General features: G+C 44.2%; 1 protein-coding gene across 1 annotated transcript in view; it reads right to left on the bottom strand.

Annotated features, from left to right (window-relative positions):
- Positions 1-307: 307 nt before the first annotated feature.
- GRIN3A (glutamate ionotropic receptor NMDA type subunit 3A) overlaps positions 308-23917 on the bottom strand; it is a 307052-nt gene continuing 283442 nt past the window's right edge. Inside the window, exon 9 of the mRNA XM_075280357.1 lies at positions 308-1186. Coding sequence (XP_075136458.1) covers positions 853-1186 — 334 coding nt within the window. The 3' untranslated portion in view covers positions 308-852. The remainder of the gene's footprint in view (positions 1187-23917) is intronic.

Below are 23917 nucleotides of genomic sequence, written 5' to 3'. Positions count from 1 at the left end.
AGCTCTGAATGTCTGAGATGACTACAATATCAAAATGACTACACTTTTCATTTGTGAAAGGGACACACTTCTTACCATCCTGCAATTCAATGCCATTAGGTATTCATTTGTCAAGATTGAATGTGTGTCCGCATCTAAAATATAAAGCAGTTTTGAAATGAATCTTTTTCTTCACACTTTGTGTCTATCAACTTTTTCTCTGTACACCCTTAACTTCACTCATATACTAAAGTACAGTCATCAATCATCAAGTTTCTCTTCAAAAATACCCACATAGTCCAATAAACATAAAATCTTTTTTATTGTCTTTCACTGACCTCTTGGAGAAGGTAATCAGTTTTCGGATTCATCAAACATGATGCTTTGCTTCCTTTAGAAGTCCATTACAGTGCGGATGAGCAATTAATTTTTCACCCTCATTCTCCACTAGCCTCAAACTGCTGAAATTTCAATTTCACAGATACACATTAAATGCAAATTTCCTTCATAAAAGTTAAAAATACTAGCAAAGGACATAGTGGAGATAATTCAAAACCATTTTAGTTTTATTAATGCATACTGAGGGGCTCAGAAGTGAAAACCTTCATTTAATACCATGGAGGGGATATAAGGGCAAGTGTGTTTCTGAGTTTTAAAAGACTCCAAGGTCACATTTTCATATTGAGAACAGTTCACACGGACTAGAGAAATACAGGTTGAATCTTACAAAAAAAGACAAATGAAACTCAGAAGGAAAGAAATCTTCGTATTATGTACAGTAGACGTCCACATGTCCAGTGACTACGCATATTAAGTCACAGCCATGACGTTTGTCAGAAATCCATGTCGCATGTTAAGACGTGGAAGTTGCTTTTAAGATTCAGCAGTCCTGTTTTTCCTCTGGAATTCCTCCAGTTCATTTTTTCTGTTCATAGCTACTTGCAATTCTTGCTTAATAACCTGGATCTGTTTTTCCAGTTCTGTCAATTCTTGCACCACCGAATTTCTAGATATGTTTAGGGATTCAGCCTTCCCATTTGTGGTAAGTAATTTTGGAGTCTCTCTCCTCAACTGTGGTAAAGGCAAATCCTGTTGATGTCTGAAACTTAATTCATTGTGTGCTTCTTTAAGAATAAACTTTCTCCGGTTACAGCTGCTTTGGTTGGCAGTATTCCATACCCGGGGCTGACTGTTTCCTGCATTGCACCTGAAAGTAGTAACAAAAGTTAGAAAATGCCATATATATATCATACAAACTTCTTCAGCCTTAAAGGGTAATAAGAAGAGGTTTCTTTGATCATATTGACACATACTTTGAACTTGACATCCATCAGGGTTCTAGCAGCTTTTGCCAATCCCAATAGATAGATAGATAGATAGATAGATAGATAGATAGATAGATAGATAGAAATATACTCATTTACCAATTTCCTAGAATCACACAAATAATTTATCAGTTCCATACGGTATATTATTATAATGACTTCCTTTATGAATGAGAATGATTCAAGGTTTAAGGCAGCATTAGACGAATACAATCCCCCACCCTTGCCCTGTGATACAGACCACCATTTATGATCACCCTGTATGCTGCATATGGCAAGGTATGTACAGTCATGATAAAGCTTATGTCTGCTGGCAGGTACACTAAGCCACATCTTTATATAGGCCTCATTTATTTTTCCATTTTTCACAGGCGTGTGTTATCAATGTTTCCATTTACAGACATATAATTACACAGTTAGTACAGCTGAAAAAAGACATATTCAACCATCTTCAACTAAAGGATGGAAAAGGGCATGAGTGAGGGGGAGAGTGGAGGAAATAAGCATTCTTTACCTTTCCATAAGCATCAATGCAATATTACTGTAAAAAGGCCTCTAAGCCATTCCTGAAACTGTTGGCTGTTGTTGCCGTGGTCATCCCCTGGGGTAGGCTATTCCATAGATCCTTACAGTGAAGAAACCTTTGGAGCCTTGTCGCCCCTGGAGATTAAACCTTATTTTATACAGATGGAGGGATTGACTATTACATTTTGAGGGTATATGATGTGGAACAGCATCTCACCATATTTCTTGTATGGGTCATTTATATATTTACAGGGATTTATCTTATCCCCTTACACGCTTATTCTCAAGACTAAACCATTTAACTTTAATATCTCCTAATAACTAAGGCCCTTCACTCCCCTTACCATCTTTGTGGTCCTCCATTGTACCTTTTCTCTCTTTTTACTCTGGGATATCCTTTATATAATCCGGTGCCCAGAACTTGAATATTCTAGATGGGGCCGCACCAATGATTTAAGTGGTAATTTTTTTTATTTTTTTTTTGCATTTATACATTGACATATTTTCATGAAAGTGTTTTGTCTGTGATTGATCTGAACAGTAACAAATGGATCAACTATTTTTTTAAACTAAATGTTCTAAAAGTAATTTTTTTTGTTCAATGGATCCATGGTCTGTGAAAAAAAGGACATTTGAATAGAAACATAACAGTAGATGCATTACATGTGCTGTTTGTGTTGTACGTGGACAGAACGCGTCCATTAATACTTTTTTTTACTAATTGCCAACAATATCGATAATTTAGAGTGGACTCATACAAGCAGCTTACGGCAACTTCACATCCATACAATACCCTGAGTAATGTTTTAGTTCTACATATGTTTCTACACTATGATGGAAATACTGTCGAGAGTCCATATTTGTCTGTTCACTTAGTGGCTATTAGTTATTCTATATGCAATCTGTAAATAGTGATGCTAAGTGTATAGAGTAAATGGTGCGTCTAATTGAAAAGTAATCATGCGTTGCATATGCCTGTTCAGTGCTAAAGTGTTGTCTGCTTTGTAATTAACCTATATTTTATGGTAAAGATTACTATTGATGCCAAATTAGGGAACACAATAGACAGAAATGTAAGTTGCTTTCACCAATATACTATTGTCTCGTTCTATTAAGATGGCAAAGAGGTTAATGCAGGAGAGAAAAAGACATTAGATAACAGCAAAAATGAACACACTTTCTGTATACAAAATGATCATGATCCCAGAGTGCAACAAGCAAAAATGAAGCCCATTTATCACAGCCACAAATATTAATGGTGGTTTGAAATCTTTGCGGAAATGGAAGTATAAAATGTCAGCTTTTAAAGTTCTGTGAAGTTTATGATGTTTTAAAAGTGTCTGGTGGATTGTGTAATGATATTCAATTCATATCAGTTAAAAAAAAGCTAAAGTATACATAAAAAATGCTAAAGTATACAAGTGCACATAATAACAGGTGAAATGTAGCATAACTAGCAGTGAAGAAGGCCATATAAAATGGACGGGTACAAAGGCAAGGTCATACGACTGTCCACACAACAGTGCAAGTCATTTAGAACAGAACTTGGTTTAAGGTTTTTCTTAAAGGGGTTGTCCCATCACAAGGATTCTATCTATGCTGCTTGTTAATGTGGATGTAAGACTTTTCCTAAATACACTGCTTCAGCAAAACTGCTTTGTTTGTCCACTATCTTACTTTATTCAATTCATTGTTGACACAGTCCTTGACTTATCTGCTCAAAAGTCAAGTAATGTATCTGCTGCTCTCAGGGGGGAGGGAGGAGGGGATAAGTGCACGGGAGCGAGCCTGTGTATCTAGCTATTCCTGTGTCTACACCACATGACCTAGGTCCTGCACTCAGATAGGGGAGAGGAGATGCTTTCATTTCTGAACTCGTCTTCTGTTCTCCCAGTTATCAGGCTAGCTAATTCAGTTGTGTTCATTATGGCAGAGACAGGCAGACTCTGTAACACAGAATGGAGTTGCTGCTGCCTGTACTTCATAGTCCAATATTGTGCATATAGTGTTTAAGGGACTTTGATGACATCACAGGCCCTTCAGCCACCCCATAGGATCACGCTATGCAGAGGGAGGAGCTACACACTAATTTGGGGACCGGAGCTAAACAACAGGTTGCATGTGAACCCCGCCCACCAAATAATGCAAGAAACCAGGAAGAAAGAAGATTTTACAGCAGTGAAGACTGGTGAGTATGCGACGTGGGAATACCCCTTTAAGTACTAGGATGTATTAAGACTGTGTTGTACAAATCCAGAATAGATTACTCATAGTGGTCCGGATGGCCATACGATACCCCTACAATTTCATATAGAGGCATAAGAAAGAGGGATTTTGTAGCATGTGTCATGCCATGCTATTCTTCCCTAGGAGCACTGGTTTTATGGGAACATACATCTGACATACATCACCAGAATGAGTACTATATAGCAATATACTTTGCATTGGTCTCCATAACATCTGTCATTCTACTTGAATAAAAATAACCCACAAAAATGCATCAAAAGTGAAAAGATTTTTTTTTTTTTACCTATTATCAACAGGTTTTAGCATATTTCTAGCATATCCACATGTAAAGTTAATATAGTTGAATTTATATAGTTGGCTTATAGGATGTTGATAGCTAATATAGATATAAATAATGGGACCTCCCCTGATGAAGCCAGCATAGCGGTAATATGTGTGGATTTTTCTCACCCACATGGTTTCTGCTGGACTGTTTTGGGTGACACATACGGAAGTTTCAATTATATTTTTTTTTAGCATAGAACAGTATGTTTTATAATGTACTGTTTATTGACTTACTTTTGCACGTGTTTTTTTTGCATCCTAAATGTGCTCAGTATATGTATATAATGTATGTATATACTACTTGCTGGATACTGTTGTATTCCTGCTGTGCCCTGGAGTGTATTAGGAGTTGGGCTATGGACTTTTACCATCTTTAAATTCTTCTGTCTGTATATGATATTAAAAAAAAAAGTTTAAATTTATGTTTGATATTAAGAAGTTCTTCTCTTATATGTGTGTCCTTTTTTTTCTCAGTTGATGTGGTTGTCTACAACTACAGAAGAGATTATGGCATGACAAGGCATGCAGCTTCCCACAACCTTCCATCAATCTCATGTATTCTTCTGCACAACCTAAACAGCTGCACAAACCAGGGTTTTCCTTTGTTTCTTACTGTTGCGTTTAATAGTTTATATTATCGGGAACAAGGACACTGACTGAACTTTATGAGTCCTTTCAAATAGCATTTCTTATGTTACCAAACTACTGTTTGAGATATTTGCTATTTATTTCATGAAAGTTGCCCCAAACATTAAATTATTATTGATAACCAATATAATCCAACTACTATTATTTATTATCCATACAGCATGTTCTGTATTGACGCAGACAAAATGCCATCACTCATATCAGTCCATTTTTAGGCTTTACATCTAATTTTCCTATGTCAGGCATACACTAGAGACAATTTCAAAGAAAACAAGTAAGTTTTTTTTGAGTGTAGGGAGAAGCCAGATTACAAGGATATATTTAGGTTGAGGTCTAATTGACAAAATAAACTACTAAACTTTTTTGAAAACATTCCTACTTTGCACCATTTTTACAGACCTGCTTAACACTTTAGCACAAATATATATATATATATATATATATATATATATATATATATATATAATAAAATTTTCAGTTTCTCAGATTTTTCTCTTCATTGGTATATTTTTGAGTAAAATGTACATTGTTCTTTTGTTATATAAACTACTGACAACATGTCTCCAAAATTCAAAGCAAAAAAAAATTGTATTTATTTGCAGCAAATGAGAAATCGTCAAAATAATAAAAAAGAAGCAGTGCTGGGGGCGGAGCTTGATCGCCGAGAGCAGTGGAAGCATGAGCCTGTAGCTCCGCTGCATAAGAAGCACATAGAGCACCGTACAGCTTTCTGCCAAGATCAAAAAACTGGCAGAGATAGAGGGGGTGACCAACCCTGTACCCCGAGAATCGCGCGGCAGCAATCTGACATGCAGAGATTCCTCTGTAAGAAGAGTCCCCATGTTAAAGGCAGTTTACCTAAGATGGCGCCGGAAGGCGCAAACAGGGTGGCCGCTGCTGCAGGTTCCGATCTGGAGAGCTGTGGAGAAGGAGATAGTGACGACGGTGACGCTTCAATGATGATCTCCAAGGCCTTCCTGAAAAAGGTTTTCAACCAGGCCGCAGGGTTAAGTGGGCGGAAGAAAGCTGTTCCGGCATCATAGCACACGCTCAAGCTTTAGAAATGACTGTCTCCTCCCAGAAGGATCAAATAGACCGTGCCCTGACCCTTCTGGAGGACCAGGAGAATAGGGGACGGAGGTGAAATGTCAGAATCAAGGACATATCTGAGGATTGTGCCCCGACAGACAGAGTGTCGGCCATCTTTGCAGCCCTGATAGGCCCAGATCGAGCTGCTTCGGTAGTGAAGCCAGAACACCCTCCAAGGGATGTAATGTGTGGCCTGCTTTCTTTTTTTGATACCCAAGACATATTATCTGCCCGGGCAAACCCTGAATTTGTATATGACTCTGACAAGCTATCCTTCTACCAAGACTTGGCACCCTCTACATTAGCAAAATGCCGCCAACTAAAACCTAGAGGCACTATGCAAAATGAATATCGCTTATTCGTGGCTGTAGACGTTTGGACTTTCTATCCAACACAGAGGCCGCCACCTGATAGTCCAAACACCTGCGGATATCACTACTGTTTGGGAGCAGTTGAATATAACACCGATTGACATACTATCCTGGCTGCCGACTCCTGATTTATCCTCGCTCCCAGAGCTACCATCTTCTGAACACTGGAAACCCTCCCAGCATTTCAAATCTCCCAAGTCTAAGAGGGCCCTGCACAAGACTCTCTCATCTCAGTAGTGATGCGCTGCTTCCACCATATGTGCTTTAGTTGAGTATTTTACAGGTTACCAGTTGACTTGTTCTATATGTTTCCATATGAGCCTTGCAGTTCGATATGCTTTCTTTTATTCCACAGAGATGGACATGATTTTGTTTACTTATGCTAATAGGACTGCTACTCCGGTACGTTGACCTATTGCATGCTTACGATGTGACTCATGTGCTTCATCAAGTTCTTTTCCGCCCAGGCAGTCGCCCCTTGTCTAAGGTCTAGATCCTTAGGAGACTGCACTCCCTTATATTAGGGAATGCTTGATTATTAGCGGTGTCCATTCAGGCTAGGGCATTTTTTCTAGGCTTTTCAGATGATTGTTACGTTACTAGAGTTATTTTGTGCTTGATATTTGACGCTTTGTTTTCCCCCCTCCCCTCCTCCTCCCTTATCTCACCCCTAGTGCTCTCCCTTTTCTTCTACATCCTTTCTCTTTCTCCTTTTCACCTTTCTCTTCCTTCCAGAGACATAGTGGAGACTCACCCACCTGGAGCTCCCTCAGACATGGCAGTGGCAAATATTAGCGCCTTCAATGTCCACGGCTGAAACTCACAGTGTTCTCCTATTATTATGAAAGCTGCGAACAAAAATCTTCTTGTTCCAAGAGACACACTTCAGAAATGGTAAAGTACCAAAATTACCACTGAGTTACTTCTCTCAATGGTTCCATAATCCTAGCAACTCTGGTGCTTCCAGGGGGGTTTCAATTGCATTACACAGCTCTATCCCATTCAAGTGTGAACAGACTTACTCAGATCTAGATGGCAGAGACCTATTTGTAAAAGGAAAGATAGCAATGGACACCTATACCTTTGTGAATTTATATACCCCGACTCTGGTCAAGATTCTTGGCTGGTTAAAACATTCGAATCCCTACAGTTATTTGCGGACAGTGCTATTATCATTGGGACTGAGCTGATTATCACCTTAAACACACTCTAAGACTCATCTAGTGGGAAATCTCAATTGTCGCAAAAGGCCCTCCGGAGGATATATCTTCTTCTCCATGATATGAACCTAGTTGACATTTGGAGATTGTTCCATCCCTCTACCAAAGACTTCTCCTTCTATTTGAATCCCCGTACATCCTACCAAAGACTTGATTATATCTTTGTCTCTCGCACACTGATTGACTTCTGTAAAAAAGCCCAAATTGGCCAAATTTCCCTTTCAGACCATGCTCTGGTCTCCTGCAACATTTGGCTGGCCCCCCTGCCACGACTGGAAATGTAATGGAGGCTAGATGAACAACTTTTAGACTCCACGGATATTAGAGACCGTATCGCTAACCATTTATCTGAATTTTTTCCTTCCAACTACATGGAGGACGTGAGCCCCATTGTCGTGTGGGAGACCCATAAACACTTCATCAGAGGCATCCTAATTGCACAAGGCGCTAGGATCCAAAAGACGACAAAAACAGAAAATAGATTCTTTATTAAAACAAATCTCTGAGTTAGAGAAACTTCACAAACGGTCTCAGTCCACTCTTCACTTACAGAAATTGATCAATTTTCACTCTAAACTCAAAGATGTTGTAACATCTCTGCCTGTTCAGGTCTCTGCGCCACCCTCTGCTCACGTGCTGCGGTGCAGGAGGCGTGTACAGGTTGATAATTTGCTTAAAGTTTTTGGTTGCACTGTGTGAACACGGCTCTAGTTCTGTGATTGTTTTTGCACCACACCCCTCTTCTGCCCTTGTTGCCTCTGTCCATTCAGTGGTTTGATTTTGTCTTGCCCTATGATTGACAGCCTGCCTTCCTGTCAGGTCCAGGGCGGGTTCATCCAACCCTATTTAGTCTTTGCTCACATTCACACTGGTGCCTGTTATTGCCTCAAGCTTGCTGACTTCCCTTGCTGTTATTACTTGTATTCTAATCCTTGACCTTGGCTTTCCCTACTGACTATTCTTTTGGACTCCAATTTGTCACTGCATTGCTCGACTGTTACCGAACCCTGGCTAGCTGACCTTCCTTTGTTGTTGTCCGTCTTGTCTGCGTTTTGTGTATCACTTATACAGGAAGGGAACGTCTTCGTGGTTGCCGCCTATTACGTAAGATAGGGCCTGGCAATAGGAAGGGACAATTGAGGGCTTCAGCTTAGGGCTCACTGTCCCTTGTGCCCCTTCCTCCAGCTGCTTCTGGAGAATTATTATCTGGCTATTCCCTAACAGATATGCTATCGGCCAAAGCAGCAAAACACTTTCTAAACTACAAACAAAAGCTGTACTCTCATGGCAATATAGGAGGACGTATGATGACTTATTTGCTCAAAACGCCTCAAGCAAAAACTTACATTCCATCCATTCGTGCTTCTAATGGGGACATACTTACCTCCACTCCATTAATTGCTGAGGTGTTTAAGGACTTTTACAGTTCTCTATACAAAATTTTTTACTTTGATTTTCGGAGACATCTTGTCATCAGTTTATATAATAAAAGAACAATGTACATTTTACTCGAAAATATACCAATGACGAGAAAAATCAGAGAAACTGAAAATTTTGCAGTGGTCTCTTAATTTTTTCCAGAGCTGTATATTGTAAGGCTGAAGCCCCACTTTGTAAAAACACTGCGTTTTAAAATACCTGCAAAGAGGAATTCTGGCTAATCCTACCCAAACATTGCAGTATAAAATCTGCAGCAGAAAAGCTGCATTTTCAGAAGTGCCTGTGTTTTTGTAAATCACCGCATGACAATTATACATTACACATTATATATGTGGAAATACTGATGTTTTGTGTATAGGTATAATAGAGACAGAAAGTCGAAAGAGGAAAATTCTGCAGACATTCTGTGTGAAACACTGCAGATTGTGATGTGTCTCGGCCACGTTTTTTTTCCACAGCGTTTTTTTTTTGTTTGTTTTTTTGCTGCAGTTTGCTATACGGGGTCTTAGCCTGAAACTCCATGTAGATGTTACCCTGGTTAGTATTCAGATCCAATATCCCAGCAAGGCAACACTTTAGGTATCACAACATGAATGTATATATAGGAATATTTACCTATCTCATAGCATATACTTTGGGCAGCTTTAAGGTAACTTAAAAGTTCATTGTATTTTTTTCTTTTTACAAAATCTTGCAGAAGAACATGATACGGTAGAGTGTAGAGCTCCTGTTTGGGAATTCATACACTTGTGTACATATTATATATGGGCTTTTTATTGTGAGGAATATATCACCAGATAAATCATGTCTTTGCAGCTGACAAACATCCTTGTACATTTCCAGGGATCTGGTCTTAGCTCGGCTACAATATTCCACAATATTTTCTCCCCCTCTGTTCTAATCTACATTAATAAGAGACTTGGAAGCCGAATCCAGCTTTATTGCTCTTCGATAAAATATACTCAGAGATTTCGCTTTATTTTAATTAAAAAAAAACAGTAATATGTAATGCAGTAACTCACACACAATTTCAATAGTCTATTTCTGTGCTAGAGTGGTTGAAATGCATGAACATCAATTAACTAGTCTAAATGTTTGTCAAAACTCCATTTAGATTTTGACTGATGCTGGATTTTCTCCTCAGACATCAATTAAATTAAGTATCTTGCTTATTCCTTGGAGCATAGGAAGCACAGGTAGAACTGTTCATCATGTCTCATAATAGCATGATATATTGAAGTAACCCAGTGCATACCAATAAATCATCTGCTCGCTCTTCTTTGTACAGATGGGTTGCTTTTATTAAACTACCATACATATCTTTCCATCACAAACATATCTACGGTTTTATTTCAAAAGAATAAGGGGGACGATTGGTTGAATCTGTCAAAGAGGCATTGACATGTATTGGTTATCAAATTACTTCCTTAGCACAGACAAAGAGATGCTGATGATAAGAAAGTACTTGAATAGCAATGCAATGCTAAGATATTCTGTCTTACCCACTAGACCACATACTGTATAGACCACTAGCATGCTTCAAAACTTTGTAAGGACCTGTTCACATCACATTTTCTGCCTCTTCTTGAGAAATATACGATTATACCATCATACAGTAAGAGAAAACAGTATACCATGCTGCAAACTTATTTTTGGAAGAATATGGATGATACAGAAAAGACCTTAGGTAACATGCACACAACTGAGTGTGCATGCTGAGGGGGAAGGGAATTTCATAGTGGAATGCATTGGGTGTAATCCGAGGGGGCTTCTGTCCCCCCACTGATTTCAATGTGGAGTTCCGTTCTGATGTCACGGAGAAAGACAGGACCTTCTCCATAATCATCAGAACGAAATGGAGCATCCGACCTCCCATCAGAAGAGCCTTGGCCTATAAACTCAGTTGTGTGCATGAGGTCTAACATCCAAAGACTAAACATCTAAATAAGAGATTTGCCAAGGTCTGAGCTCAATTTCTGTTAATCATTATTGGGGAACAATATTCATTTATTTGGGACCTGTAAAGAGTTAATTCTACACACTGGTCATGTTAGGGGTGAGTTATATTGGTGTTCATTCATACAGAGTGGCAAAACAGGATAGCGACTTTATACAGGTGACGCTAGGTTCACACTTGCGTTCGGCACTCTGTTCTGTGGTTTCCGTCTTCTGCATGCAGAAGGACACAGAGTACTGCATGTCCGACTCTGTGTCCGGATTAAAAAAACGGTTTTGTGGCGAAGAGTATAAAACGCTCACCGCCGCTCACGGCCGGACAGCTTTCTCACCCATTCAAATGAATGGGTGAGAAAGAGTCCTGCAGGTTTCCGTATCCTGCCTCTGTTTTGTGCAGGAAACGGAAACCTTCAGAACGGAGATCGGGCAGATGTGAACGAGCCCTTAGGAAAACAATAGGTGCCTGGAATAGAGAGGAGATAAAGATGTCTGTGCTGCAAACTTTAGAGACAAGTCACTGCTGGAAGAAGTGGTCATGACTTCCCAGATGGAAAAGATAGAAAATGTGAATGACTACAGTCATAGACATTAGCTGTAAGTTATTAAATGTTTCCTGTGCTGTATTCACCTTAATTGTCTGCAGGGGCCCATGCAGATCAGCCCTTCCCACTAGACGGTCACCGTATAGTGAAAATATCAGTGTACCTGAGTTCCCTAAATAGCTGAATTCCTAGCTATGCTTCTGCTTGGTATGATATGAAGGATAAGAACAGGATGTTATACATGTACTTATGATGTAACTGATAAAAACATACAGCTATCTCTTAAAAACAGTATATAATTATAATGCATATTATAATGTTTTCAGATACATTTTGCGTACATATCACATACTATTTAGTTGAATCCATGGTCCTCTACTGTCATGTGAGTGGGTCTAAATAGAACTGAACTGCAGTACCAGATGCAGCCGCTACCCAACGTATAGCACTGTGTATAGTATACAGTGAAAAGGTGTCGGATGTCAGACCCCCACCAATCTGATATTGAAGGATAAGCCTTCAAGTCCTTAAAAGCCCCTTTAAAAGAAGACCAATTAGCTACAGGATGTTATTAACGTTATTGTATACAAATGGAAATCCTGTAAAACCTAGAAAAAGAACAAGTAAACAAAAGAAAAGAAATAAACTGAAGTCATAATTACCCACCATTATCAAATACAACATTACAGTACCTGCATAAAAATGCATGAAAAATAATCACATCCTTCTGGCAGTCACTTCCATGTGAAAATGGTAATTAGCATATCTGCATGAAGCATCATAAATAGAAATGAATATAGTGAAGGTATAGCTCAGGAAGCCTAGAGACACCTGCCTGGATGTGTTATTTATTAGACTGTATGCTTATGTGATGCACAATACTTATTAGTTTACCTCTCTAGCAATATGTTAATGTTTAGAGGTGACCGAACAGTAAAATGTTCGAGGTTCGATATTCGTTTCGAGTAGCCCCTCAATATTCGAGTACTCGAATCGAATATCGAACCCTATTATAGTCTATGGGGGGAAAATGCTCGTTTCAGGGGTAGGCAACGTTCAATCAAATTATACTTACTAAGTCCACGAGTGACGGTTGGGCTGGATCCTGCGAGCAGTCTTCTCCTTGCAGCGTCCCCGCGGCATCTTCCGACTCTGAATTCACTCTGCCAGACATCGCATTACAAGTGGACATGCGCAGTCGGCTCTGCCAAGGCCCGATGCCTGGCAGAGTGAATTCAGAGCCGGAAGACGCCGCGGGGAAGCTGCACGGAGAAGACTTCTAAAGTTAGGAGAAGAACCAGCGTTGATTGGCCGACTGTATAGCATTCGGCCAATCAATGCTGGTTCTGCATCGAACTTTTACATTCGAATAGCGAGTGGTACTCGATCGAGTACGAGTATTTCGAATACCGTAGTATTCGATCGAATACCTACTCGATCGAGTACTACTCGCTCATCTCTATTAATGTTCCTTATAAGTCACTATTAGAGATGAGCGAATACTATTTGATCGAGTAGATATTCGATCGAATATTAAGGTCATATTGTGGTTAAGAAACAATTGTGTGGAAAGGATATTGAACTGCTAGCCGTGGGCATGAGACCTTTTTACCTGCCAAGGGAACTATCACATGTTATTGTACTAGCTGCCTATGTCCCCCCCTCTGCTAAAGCTGACGCTGCCTGTGAAGTCCTCCATGCTGTTGTGAGTGAGCTGCAATCATCTCACCCCCATGCCCTGCTCCTAGTGTCTGGAGACTTCAACCATGTCTCAGCATCCACTCTACCAGGCTTCACACAGTATGTAACCTGCCATACAAGAGACAACAAGACGCTGGACTTGCTCTTTGCCAATGTAAGGGATGCATATAACTCATCTGCCCTACCACCCCTAGGCAGATCAGATCACAACCTGGTACATCTGCGACCCACATACATTCCACTGGTGCGCAGAGAACCGGCGGTTACCCGTACCGTGAAGATTTGGTCAGAGGGAAGTGTCGAGTCTCTAAGGGACTGCTTTGATATAACTTTATGGGAAGTGTTTCAAGACTCATTTCCAGAGGACATTGAGGGACTCACACATTGCATAACGGACTACATTAATTTCTGTGTGGACAGCACGGTACCAACTAGGAAGGTGAGGTGTTTCTCCAATAACAAACCATGGATTAACTCTGAGATTAAAACTCTCCTCAAGCAAAAAAAGAGAATTTTTAGGTCTGGGGACAAAGATGGCCTGGGGGCGGTTCAGAAACAGCTGAGACAATTGATCAGGGAAGGGAAAGCCAACTACAGACGGAAGATGGAGCTACAGATGGGGGAGGGTAGAATCTCTGAGGTGTGGGACAGCCTTAAGGCAATTTCAGGACACAAGGAAAAGACAAGGCACCGAACAGTAGGGGACAGGAAGTGGCTTAACGAGCTTAATCTATTCTTCAATAGATTCGACTCCAAGCAAATGCTCCCCCCACCAGCATGTCAGCTAACCGCCCTCCCCTCACACACCAAGACCCAACCCCCACCGACCTGCGGTCAACTGCAATCTGACTATCTGATCCTGCAGGAGTCTCAGGTGTGTAAGGAAATGAAGAATATTAGAGCGAACAAAGCGGGGGGACCTGATGGTATAAGCGCAAGAGTTCTTAAAATGTGCAGTGACCAGCTGTGTGGTATTATAACGCACATGTACAATATGAGCCTGAAGCTGGGGGTGGTACCTCAACTGTGGAAAACATCTTGCGTGGTACCAGTCCCAAAGAAACCCAACCCGATGGGCTACAATGACTACCGACCTGTAGCACTGACATCCCACCTGATGAAGGTCCTAGAGAGACTGGTCCTGACACACCTACACCCCCTAGTGAGCTCCGCTCTGGACCCCCTCCAGTTTGCCTACCGGCCAGGCATTGGGGTACATGACGCCATCATCCACCTTCTTCACAGAGCTCTCTCTCACCTGGAGAAACCCGGGAACACTGTGAGAATAATGTTCTTTGATTTCTCCAGTGCGTTCAACACCATTCAGCCAGGGCTACTGAGGGAGAAGCTGAACCTTGGTGGTGTGGACCATCACCTGTCCAACTGGATCCTAGACTACCTGACAAACCGCCCTCAGTATGTGAGAGCCCAGGACTGTGTGTCTGACACTGTGATCTGTAGTACGGGGGCACCTCAAGGTACAGTTCTTGCCCCATTCCTCTTCACACTGTACACTGCTGACTTCAGGCACAACTCATCCAGCTGTTACTTACAGAAGTACTCCGATGACTCTGCTATAGTCGGCCTTATCACTGATGGCGATGATAGGGAATACAGAGACTTAAACCGGGATTTTGTTGAATGGTGCCAGCAGAACCAGCTCAGGATTAATGCTGGGAAGACCAAGGAGATGGTGGTGGACTTTAGTAAACGGAGAGGTGCTCCGACCCCGGTGGAGATCCAAGGAACATGTATTGAGATAGTCAGGACCTATAAGTACCTGGGCGTGCTCCTCAATAATAAACTAGACTGGGCTGATCACCTGGAGGCGCTGCACAGAAAGGGCCACAGCAGACTCTACCTGCTCAGGAGGCTGAGGGCCTTCGGAGTCCAGGGGACACTTCTTAGGGCCTTCTTCAACTCTGTGGTTGCCTCAGCCATCTTTTTCGGTGTGGCCTGCTGGGGAAGCAGTATATCAACCAGGGACAGAAATAGACTTGACAGGCTGATCAGGAGGGCCAGCTCTGTCCTGGGGAGCCCCTTGGACCCAGTACAGGTGGTGGGTGACAGAAGGATACTGTCTGTGGTGACCTCCATGCGGGGGAACAAATCCCACCCCATGTATGGGACCCTGATGGGACTTGGCAGCACTGTAAGCGACCGTCTGCTTCACCCCAAGTGTGAGAAGGAGCGCTATCGCAGGTCCTTCCTTCCAACCGCGACCAGGCTGTATAATCTACATCAGACCAAACGAAGAGCTCTCCGCACAGAGAACTAATGATTATGAGGATGATCATGAGGTCTTCCTCTTTCTCTTCTGTTTTTCCTTAGCTGCCATGGACTCCTAGTATATCTTCTCTTCTCAGCTTATCTGTGTCTACGTCTGTAACATATTACTCTGTATTATCCTGTATCTGTATTACTATGCTGCTGTAACACGCTGAAATTTCCCCAAGGTGGGACTATTAAAGGATTATCTTATCTTATCTTATTCGAGATATTCGATTCCAAACTAATACCACGCGGTAAACACAGTAAACATTTGTTTGCCCTCCCACTTTCCCTGGTGCTTTTTTTTGCACCAATAACTGTGCAGGGGAGGTGGCACAGGAAGCAGGAATACGTAGGCATAAAAAAAAAAGTACGAAAAAGTCATTGGCTGGCTAAATCAGGTGACCTCGGATTTATAAGAATAGTGTCAGCCATATTCATGTCAGATGCGGTTTGGTGAGATAGGGAGAGATTGTTCTGAGGATGTGAAAGTGATTGTAGCTCGGAAATCCAGCTGGGGATCCAGTCCACAGTCCAGTTACTGGAAAGGGGCTGCCAGCAGTGCCCCTCATCAATAGCACAAGAGGACAGGGACGTGGACCTGGAAATCAAGCTGGGGATCCAGCCCACAGTACAGCTACTGGATAGGGGCTTCCAGCAGTGCCCCTCATCAGTAGCACAAGGGGACGAGGACGGGGACGAGGAAATCTGGCTGGGGATCCAGGCCGCAGTAGATTCCAATTATATACTGGAGAGGGGCAGCCAGCAGTACCACAACATCAAGTGGGGTGCAGGGTGTAGTGCTGACGAGGCCCGAACACCAGGAACCTATACTAGGGTGGATAGCAGATATTGTGGACCCACAACCAGCATGTCCCATCAACAGTACTGACGAGACACAGTTCCATGTGTCTGTGCCAGCGCACAACTTCCTTGTCCTCCTCCTCCTCCAGCACCACCACCTTCACCGTTAACAAATGGTTAAAAAAAAAACATTAATGTTTTAGGGCTCACCCCAAGGGCCTGAAAAATAATTTTTTAGGGCTCCCCCCAAGGGCATGAAAATTAATGTGTTAGGGCTCCCCCAAGGGCCAAAAACTAAAACTCTGCTGGTTAAAGGCTATACTCACACCAAAGGCCAAAAAATAAAACACTGCTGGTTAAAGGCTATACTCACACCAAGGGCCAAAAAATAAAACCCTGCTGGTTAAAGGCTATACTCACACCAAGGGCCAAAAAATAAAACACTGCTGGTTAAAGGTTCTACTCACCCCAAGGGCCAAAAACTATGGTGCTACAAGGCTCAATTCACCCAAAGGGCCTAAAACACTGCTGCTGCAAGGCTCTACTCACCCCAAGGGCCAAAAAAAATAAAACACTGCTGGTTAAAGGCTATAACTCACCCCAAGGGCCAAAAAATAAAACACTGCTGGTTAAAGGCTCTACTCACCCCTAGGGCCAAAAACACTACTGTTTAAAGGCTAAACTCACCTCAAGGGCCAACAAACCTCTGCTGGTTAAAGGCTCAACTCGCCCAAATGGCCTAAAACTATGCTGGTTAGAGGCTCAGTTCACCCAAAGGGCCAAAAACTATGCTGGTTAGAGGCTCAGTTCAACCAAAGGGCCAAAAACTATGCTGGTTAGAGGCTCAACTCATCCAAAGGGCCTAACATTCTGCTGGTGCAATGCTCAACTCAATTAAAGGTGCAACGTTTAGATGGCTTCTTTCCAAACCGAGGGTAATTCCTTTCGGTAAGATCTGATGGCTGTTTCCAGCCCTGATTATCCTGGTTGATCGTGTTCAGTAATGAGGCCAGCTCTATGATTTTCTATGTTAGGTTGTCCATGCGCACTAATGTGCATAAAGACTCGATCACAGTAAATGTCCTTATTTTTCTCCAATTCAATCTCTGAATGAACTGCTCTGAAAGATGGCATAGGCACTGCTGCAATGGCAATCACTGGGTTTTCCTGTTCTGGCTCCAAAGAATCTTGTGTCTTACACGTAAAAACCTCCTGGCTTATTTTGGTCCTGAAAAAAACCGCTTCCTAATTAGGAAGCTTTTTTTTTTTACCTTGCCAAGCTTTTTTTGGAGCTTTTTTTTGTAAAAACCGCTTCCAAAAAAAGCCAGGCTGTTTTCCCCTCCCATAAAGTGAATGGGCTGAAAAAACCGTCAGCTAGCAGAAAAAAGAAGCGACATGACCTTTCTTCAGGCGTTTTCCGCCTGAAGAAAGCAATAGAAGTGAATGGGAGGCAAAAACCGCGCGTTTTTTTTTTCCGCGCGATTTTCTGCAAAAGAAAGCGACGCGTTTTTTTGCAAAAAAACGTGCGAAAAAAAAACCGCGCAGTTTTTGCCTCCCATTCACTTCTATTGCTTTCTTCAGGTGGAAAACACCTGAAGAAAGGTCATGTCGCTTCTTTTTTCTGCTAGCTGAAAAAAAGCTAGCAGAAAAAAAAAGCTAGCACAAAAAAAAAGCTAGCTGTTCACATAGGGCTCCATTGTAAAGGGGCTGATTTTGAAGCAAAATCCGCTGTCAAAAACCTCCCCTTTGCCCACGTGTGAATTAGCCCTTACTTGAAGAAGAGACAATTTTAGTCTGACTGCTGGTTGCTTGTGCTGCAGCATTTGGGGTTGGGTCTGTCAGCCTTGTGATGAACTCTAGAGATGAGCGAACACTAAAATGTTCGAGGTTCGAAATTCGAATCGAACAGCCGCTCACTGTTCGTGTGTTCGAACAGGTTTCGAACCCCATTATAGTCTATGGGGAACATATACTCGTTAAGGGGGAAACCCAAATCCGTGTCTGGAGGGTCACCAAGTCCACTATGACACCCCAGGAAATGATGCCAACACCTCTGGAATGACACTGGGACAGCAGGGGAAGCATGTCTGGGGGCATCTAACACACCAAAGACCCTCTATTACCCCAACATCACAGCCTAACAACTACACACTTTACACACTCAATACCACCTCTCTGACAGTAGGAAAACACCTTGAAACATGTGTATTTGGCACTTGCAGTGAGGAGAGCTTGTCACCAGCAGTGAATTTGGCCCTTGTAGTAAGTTGAGGTTGGCACCAACATTTGTTTTGAAAATCAGGGTGGATTGAGCCTCTAACCAGCAGAGTTTGGGCAAATTCATGGTGGAGGGAGCCTCTAAAAACCCCAGTTTGGACCAATTCATGGTGGAGGGAGCCTCTAAAAACCCCAGTTTGGACCAATTCATGGTGGAGGGAGCCTCTAACCAGCCCAGTTTGGACCAATTCATGGTGGAGGGAGCCTCTAAAAACCCAGGTTGGACCAATTCATGGTGGAGGGAGCCTCTAAACAGCCCAGTTTGGACCAATTCATGGTGGAGGGAGCCTCTAAAAACCCCAGTTTGGACCAATTCATGGTGGAGGGAGCCTCTAAAAACCCCAGTTTGGACCAATTCATGGTGGAGGGAGCCTCTAAAAACCCCAGTTTGGACCAATTCATGGTGGAGGGAGCCTCTAACCAGCCCAGTTTGGGCAAATTCATGGTGGAGGGAGCCTCTAAAAACCCCAGTTTGGACCAATTCATGGTGGAGGGAGCCTCTAAAAACCCCAGTTTGGACCAATTCATGGTGGAGGGAGCCTCTAAAAACCCCAGTTTGGACCAATTCATGGTGGAGGGAGCCTCTAAAAACCTCAGTTTGGACCAATTCATGGTGGAGGGAGCCTCTAAACAGCCCAGTTTGGACCAATTCATGGTGGAGGGAGCCTCTAAAAACCCCAGTTTGGACCAATTCATGGTGGAGGGAGCCTCTAACCAGCCCAGTTTGGGCAAATTCATGGTGGAGGGAGCCTCTAAAAACCCCAGTTTGGGCAAATTCATGGTGGAGGGAGCCTCTAAAAACCCCAGTTTGGACCAATTCATGGTGGAGGGAGCCTCTAAAAACCCCAGTTTGGACCAATTCATGGTGGAGGGAGCCTCTAAAAACCCCAGTTTGGACCAATTCATGGTGGAGGGAGCCTCTAAACAGCCCAGTTTGGACCAATTCATGGTGGAGGGAGCCTCTAAAAACCCCAGTTTGGACCAATTCATGGTGGAGGGAGCCTCTAACCAGCCCAGTTTGGGCAAATTCATGGTGGAGGGAGCCTCTAACCAGCCCAGTTTGGGCAAATTCATGGTGGAGGGAGCCTCTAACCAGCCCAGTTTGGACCAATTCATGGTGGAGGGAGCCTCTAAAAACCCCAGTTTGGACCAATTCATGGTGGAGGGAGCCTCTAAAAACCCCAGTTTGGACCAATTCATGGTGGAGGGAGCCTCTAAAAACCCCAGTTTGGACCAATTCATGGTGGAGGGAGCCTCTAACCAGCAGAGTTGGGGGAAATCAGGGTGGAGGGAGCCTCTAACCAGCAGAGTTGTGGGAAATCAGGGTGGAGGGAGCCTCTAACCAGCAGAGTTGTGGGAAAGCAGGGTGGAGGGAGCCTCTAACCAGCAGAGTTGGGGGAAATCAGGGTGGAGGGAGCCTCTAACCAGCAGAGTTGGTGGAAATCAGGGTGGAGGGAGCCTCTAACCAGCAGAGTTGGGGGAAATCAGGGTGGAGGGAGCCTCTAACCAGCAGAGTTGTGGGAAATCAGGGTGGAGGGAGCCTCTAACCAGCAGAGTTGGGGGAAATCAGGGTGGAGGGAGCCTAGTATTAGCAGAATTGTGCAACGCTTATGGTGGATGAGTATGAGGATGCGGAGGAATTGGAGAGGTTGAGTACAGACATGGAGTTTCATGTTGGGGTGCTTTACACAGGTGGGCACAAAAATGAAGGCTCTATCCAGTGGTGGTTCATTTTTATCAAAGTGAGTCGGTCGGCACTCTCAGCTGACAGACGGGTGCGCTTGTCAGTGATGATGCCACCGGCTGCACTGAACACCCTCTCAGATAGGATGCTGGCGGCAGGACAGGACAGCACCTCCAAGGCATATAGGGCAAGTTCAAGCCACAGGTCCAACTTCGACACCCAAAACGTGTAGGGCGCAGAGGGGTCAGAGAGGACAGGGCTGTGGTCGGAAAGGTATTCCCGCAACATGCGCCTATACTTCTCACGCCTGGTGACACTAGGACCCTCCGTGGCGGCACTTTGGCGAGGGGGTGCCATCAAGGTGTCCCAGACCTTAGACAGTGTGCCCCTCGTTTGTGTGGACCGGTGAGAACTTGGTCGCCTACTGGAGGAACTGCCCTCCCAGCCGCCAACGTCACATGCTGGAAACATCTCCATCATATTCTGCACCAATTGCTTGTGGCAAGCATTGATGCGATTGGCCCTCCCCTCTACCGGAATAAAAGAGGAGATGTTGTTTTTATACCGGGGGTCAAGGATAGCAAAGATCCAGTACTGGTTGTCCTCCATGATTTTGACAATACGCTTGTCGGTTGTAAAGCACCCCAAAATGAACTCAGCCATGTCTGCCACAGTGTTAGTTGGCATGACTCCTCTGGCCCCACCGGAAAGTTCAATCTCCATTTCCTCCTCATCCTCCATGTCTACCCATCCGCGCTGCAACAATGGGACGATTCGAAGTTGCCCGGAAGCCTCCTGTATCACCATCACATCATCGGACAACTCTTCTTCCTCCTCCCCCTCCTCCTCCTCCATTAAACGCGATGAAGCGGACAGATGTGTGGACCTACTCTCCAGCTGTGACGGATCGGATGCTATCCCTGACTCCTCTGTGTGATCTGAGTTATCCCTGATGTCAATCAGGGATTCTCTCAGAACACACAAGAGCGGGATTGTAAGGCTCACCATCGCATCCTCAGAGCTCACCCTCCTTGTGGACTCCTCAAACACCCGTAGGATGTCACAAAGGTCTCTCATCCATGGCCACTCATGGATGAGAAACTGAGGCAGCTGACTTTGTGGCACCCTAGGGTTTTGTAGCTGGTATTCCATCAAAGGTCTCTGCTGCTCAACCACTCTATTCAACATCTGAAACGTTGAGTTCCAGCGTGTGGGGACGTCGCACAAAACTACCAACGCCAGTGCTGCAACGTTTCCAACTCGTAGCTGGGGTCAATCTAACAGCGGAGGAGGAGGCGGTGGCGGAGGAGGAGGCGGTGGAGGAGGAGGAGGAGGGGGGTGTTCTTCTCGTGTCCCTGCCAGGAATGTTAGGCGGGGAGACGAGGTACACCGGGCCAGTTTGGGAAGCAGTCCCAGCCTCAACTACATTCACCCAGTGTGCCGTCAGTGAAATGTAGCATCCCTGTCCGCATGCACTTGTCCACGCGTCGGTGGTCAAGTGGACCTTTGTGCAAAGCGCGGAACTAAGGGCCCGCCTGATGTTGAGTGACACGTGCTGGTGCAAGGCGGGGACGGCACACCGGGAGAAGTAGTGACGGCTAGGGATGGCATAGCGAGGTGCTGCAGTTGCCATCAGGTCCAGGAAGGCGGGAGTTTCAACAAGCCGGAACGCCAACATCTCCTGGGCCAGCAGTTTAGCGATGTTGGCGTTCAAGGCTTGCGCGTGTGGGTGGTTAGCAGTGTATTTCTGCCGCCGCTCCAATGTCTGAGAGATGGTGGGTTGTTGTAAAGAAGCGCCTGATGGTGCCTTTGATGGTGCAGGAGAAGGAGATAAGACAGGAACAGGGGAGGATGAGGAAGAAGTCAACAAAGTGGCGGAGGCAGATGAAGTGGTGTCCTGGCTCGTCCTCTGGAGTGCATCGCCAGCACAGTCAGCAGTGGCAGTGGCAGAGGCAGTGGCAGTGGCGTGAACGGCAGGCGGCCTTTGTCCTGCCGTTGCTGCCTGCCACTTATTCCAGTGCTTGGATTCCAAATGACGGCGCATTGAAGTGGTGGACAGGTTGCTCTTCTCAGAGCCCCTAATCAATTTTGAGAGGCAAATTGTGCAGACAACACTATATCTGTCCTCGGCGCATTCCTTGAAAAAACTCCACACCTTCGAGAAACGTGCCCTCGAGGTGGGAGTTTTTCGGGGCTGGGTACGAACTGGAACATCTTGGGAGATTCCGGGTGTGGCCTGGCTTCGCCTAAGCTGCTGACCTCTGCCTCTGGCTACCCTTTTTGGTGCTGCACCTGCCTCAACATCCACACTACTTTCCCCGCTTGACATCCCCCCTGTCCAGGTCGGGTCAGTGTCCTCATCATCCACCACTTCCTCTTCCAACTCCTGTCTCATCTCCTCCTCCCGCACAATGCGCAGGTCAACTGGATGCCCTGACGGCAACTGCGTCACATCATCGTCGATGAGGGTGGGTTGCTGGTCATCCACCACCAAATCGAACGGAGATGGAGGAGACTCTAGTGTTTGAGCATCTGGACACAGATGCTCCTCTGTTAGGTTCGTGGAATCGTGATGTGGAGGGGCAGGTTGAGGGACAATGAAAGGAGCGGAGAACAGCTCTGGGGAGCAGGGACAGTTGGGGTTATTGTTCTGTGAAGCTTGGGAATTTTGGGAGGAAGGAGGACAAGACTGTTGGGTAATAGGAGGAGAGGAGGCAGAGTCTGACTGGCTGCTGGACAATGTGCTGTAAGCGTTCTCCGACAGCCATTGCAAGACCTGTTCCTGGTTCTCGGGCCTACTAAGGTTTGTACCCTGCAGTTTAGTTAATGTGGCAAGCAACCCTGGCACTGTGGAGTGGCGCAATACTTGCTGCCCCACAGGAGTAGGCACGGGACGCCCTGTGGCTTCACTGCTACCTTGCTCCCCAGAACCATTCCCCCGACCTCGCCCACGGCCTCGTCCACGTCCCTTTCCGGGAGCCTTGCGCATTTTGAATTCCCAGTCAGAAACTGGCACTATATGGCAGTAGCAAGAAATGAGGGTATTTGTAACCCCAATATATTCTTTGAATTCCCAGTCAGACAATGGCACTATATACCAGTAGCAAAAATTGTGGGTGCACGTTACCCCAATATATTCTTTGAATTGCCAGTCAGAAACTGGCACTATATGGCAGTAGCAAGAAATGAGGGTATTTGTAACCCCAATATATTCTTTGAATTCCCAGTCAGACAATGGCACTATATACCAGTAGCAAAAATTGTGGGTGCACGTTACCCCAATATATTCTTTCAATTACCAGTCAGAAACTGGCACTATATGGCAGTAGCAAGAAATGAGGGTATTTGTAACCCCAATATATTCTTTGAATTCCCAGTCAGACAATGGCACTATATACCAGTAGCAAAAATTGTGGGTGCACGTTACCCCAATATATTCTTTCAATTACCAGTCAGAAACTGGCACTATATGGCAGTAGCAAGAAATGAGGGTATTTGTAACCCCAATATATTC

Source organism: Leptodactylus fuscus, chromosome 1, assembly GCF_031893055.1.
Source record: "Leptodactylus fuscus isolate aLepFus1 chromosome 1, aLepFus1.hap2, whole genome shotgun sequence".
NCBI classification, from domain to species: domain Eukaryota; kingdom Metazoa; phylum Chordata; class Amphibia; order Anura; family Leptodactylidae; genus Leptodactylus; species Leptodactylus fuscus.
This window is presented reverse-complemented; position numbering and strand designations above follow the sequence as displayed.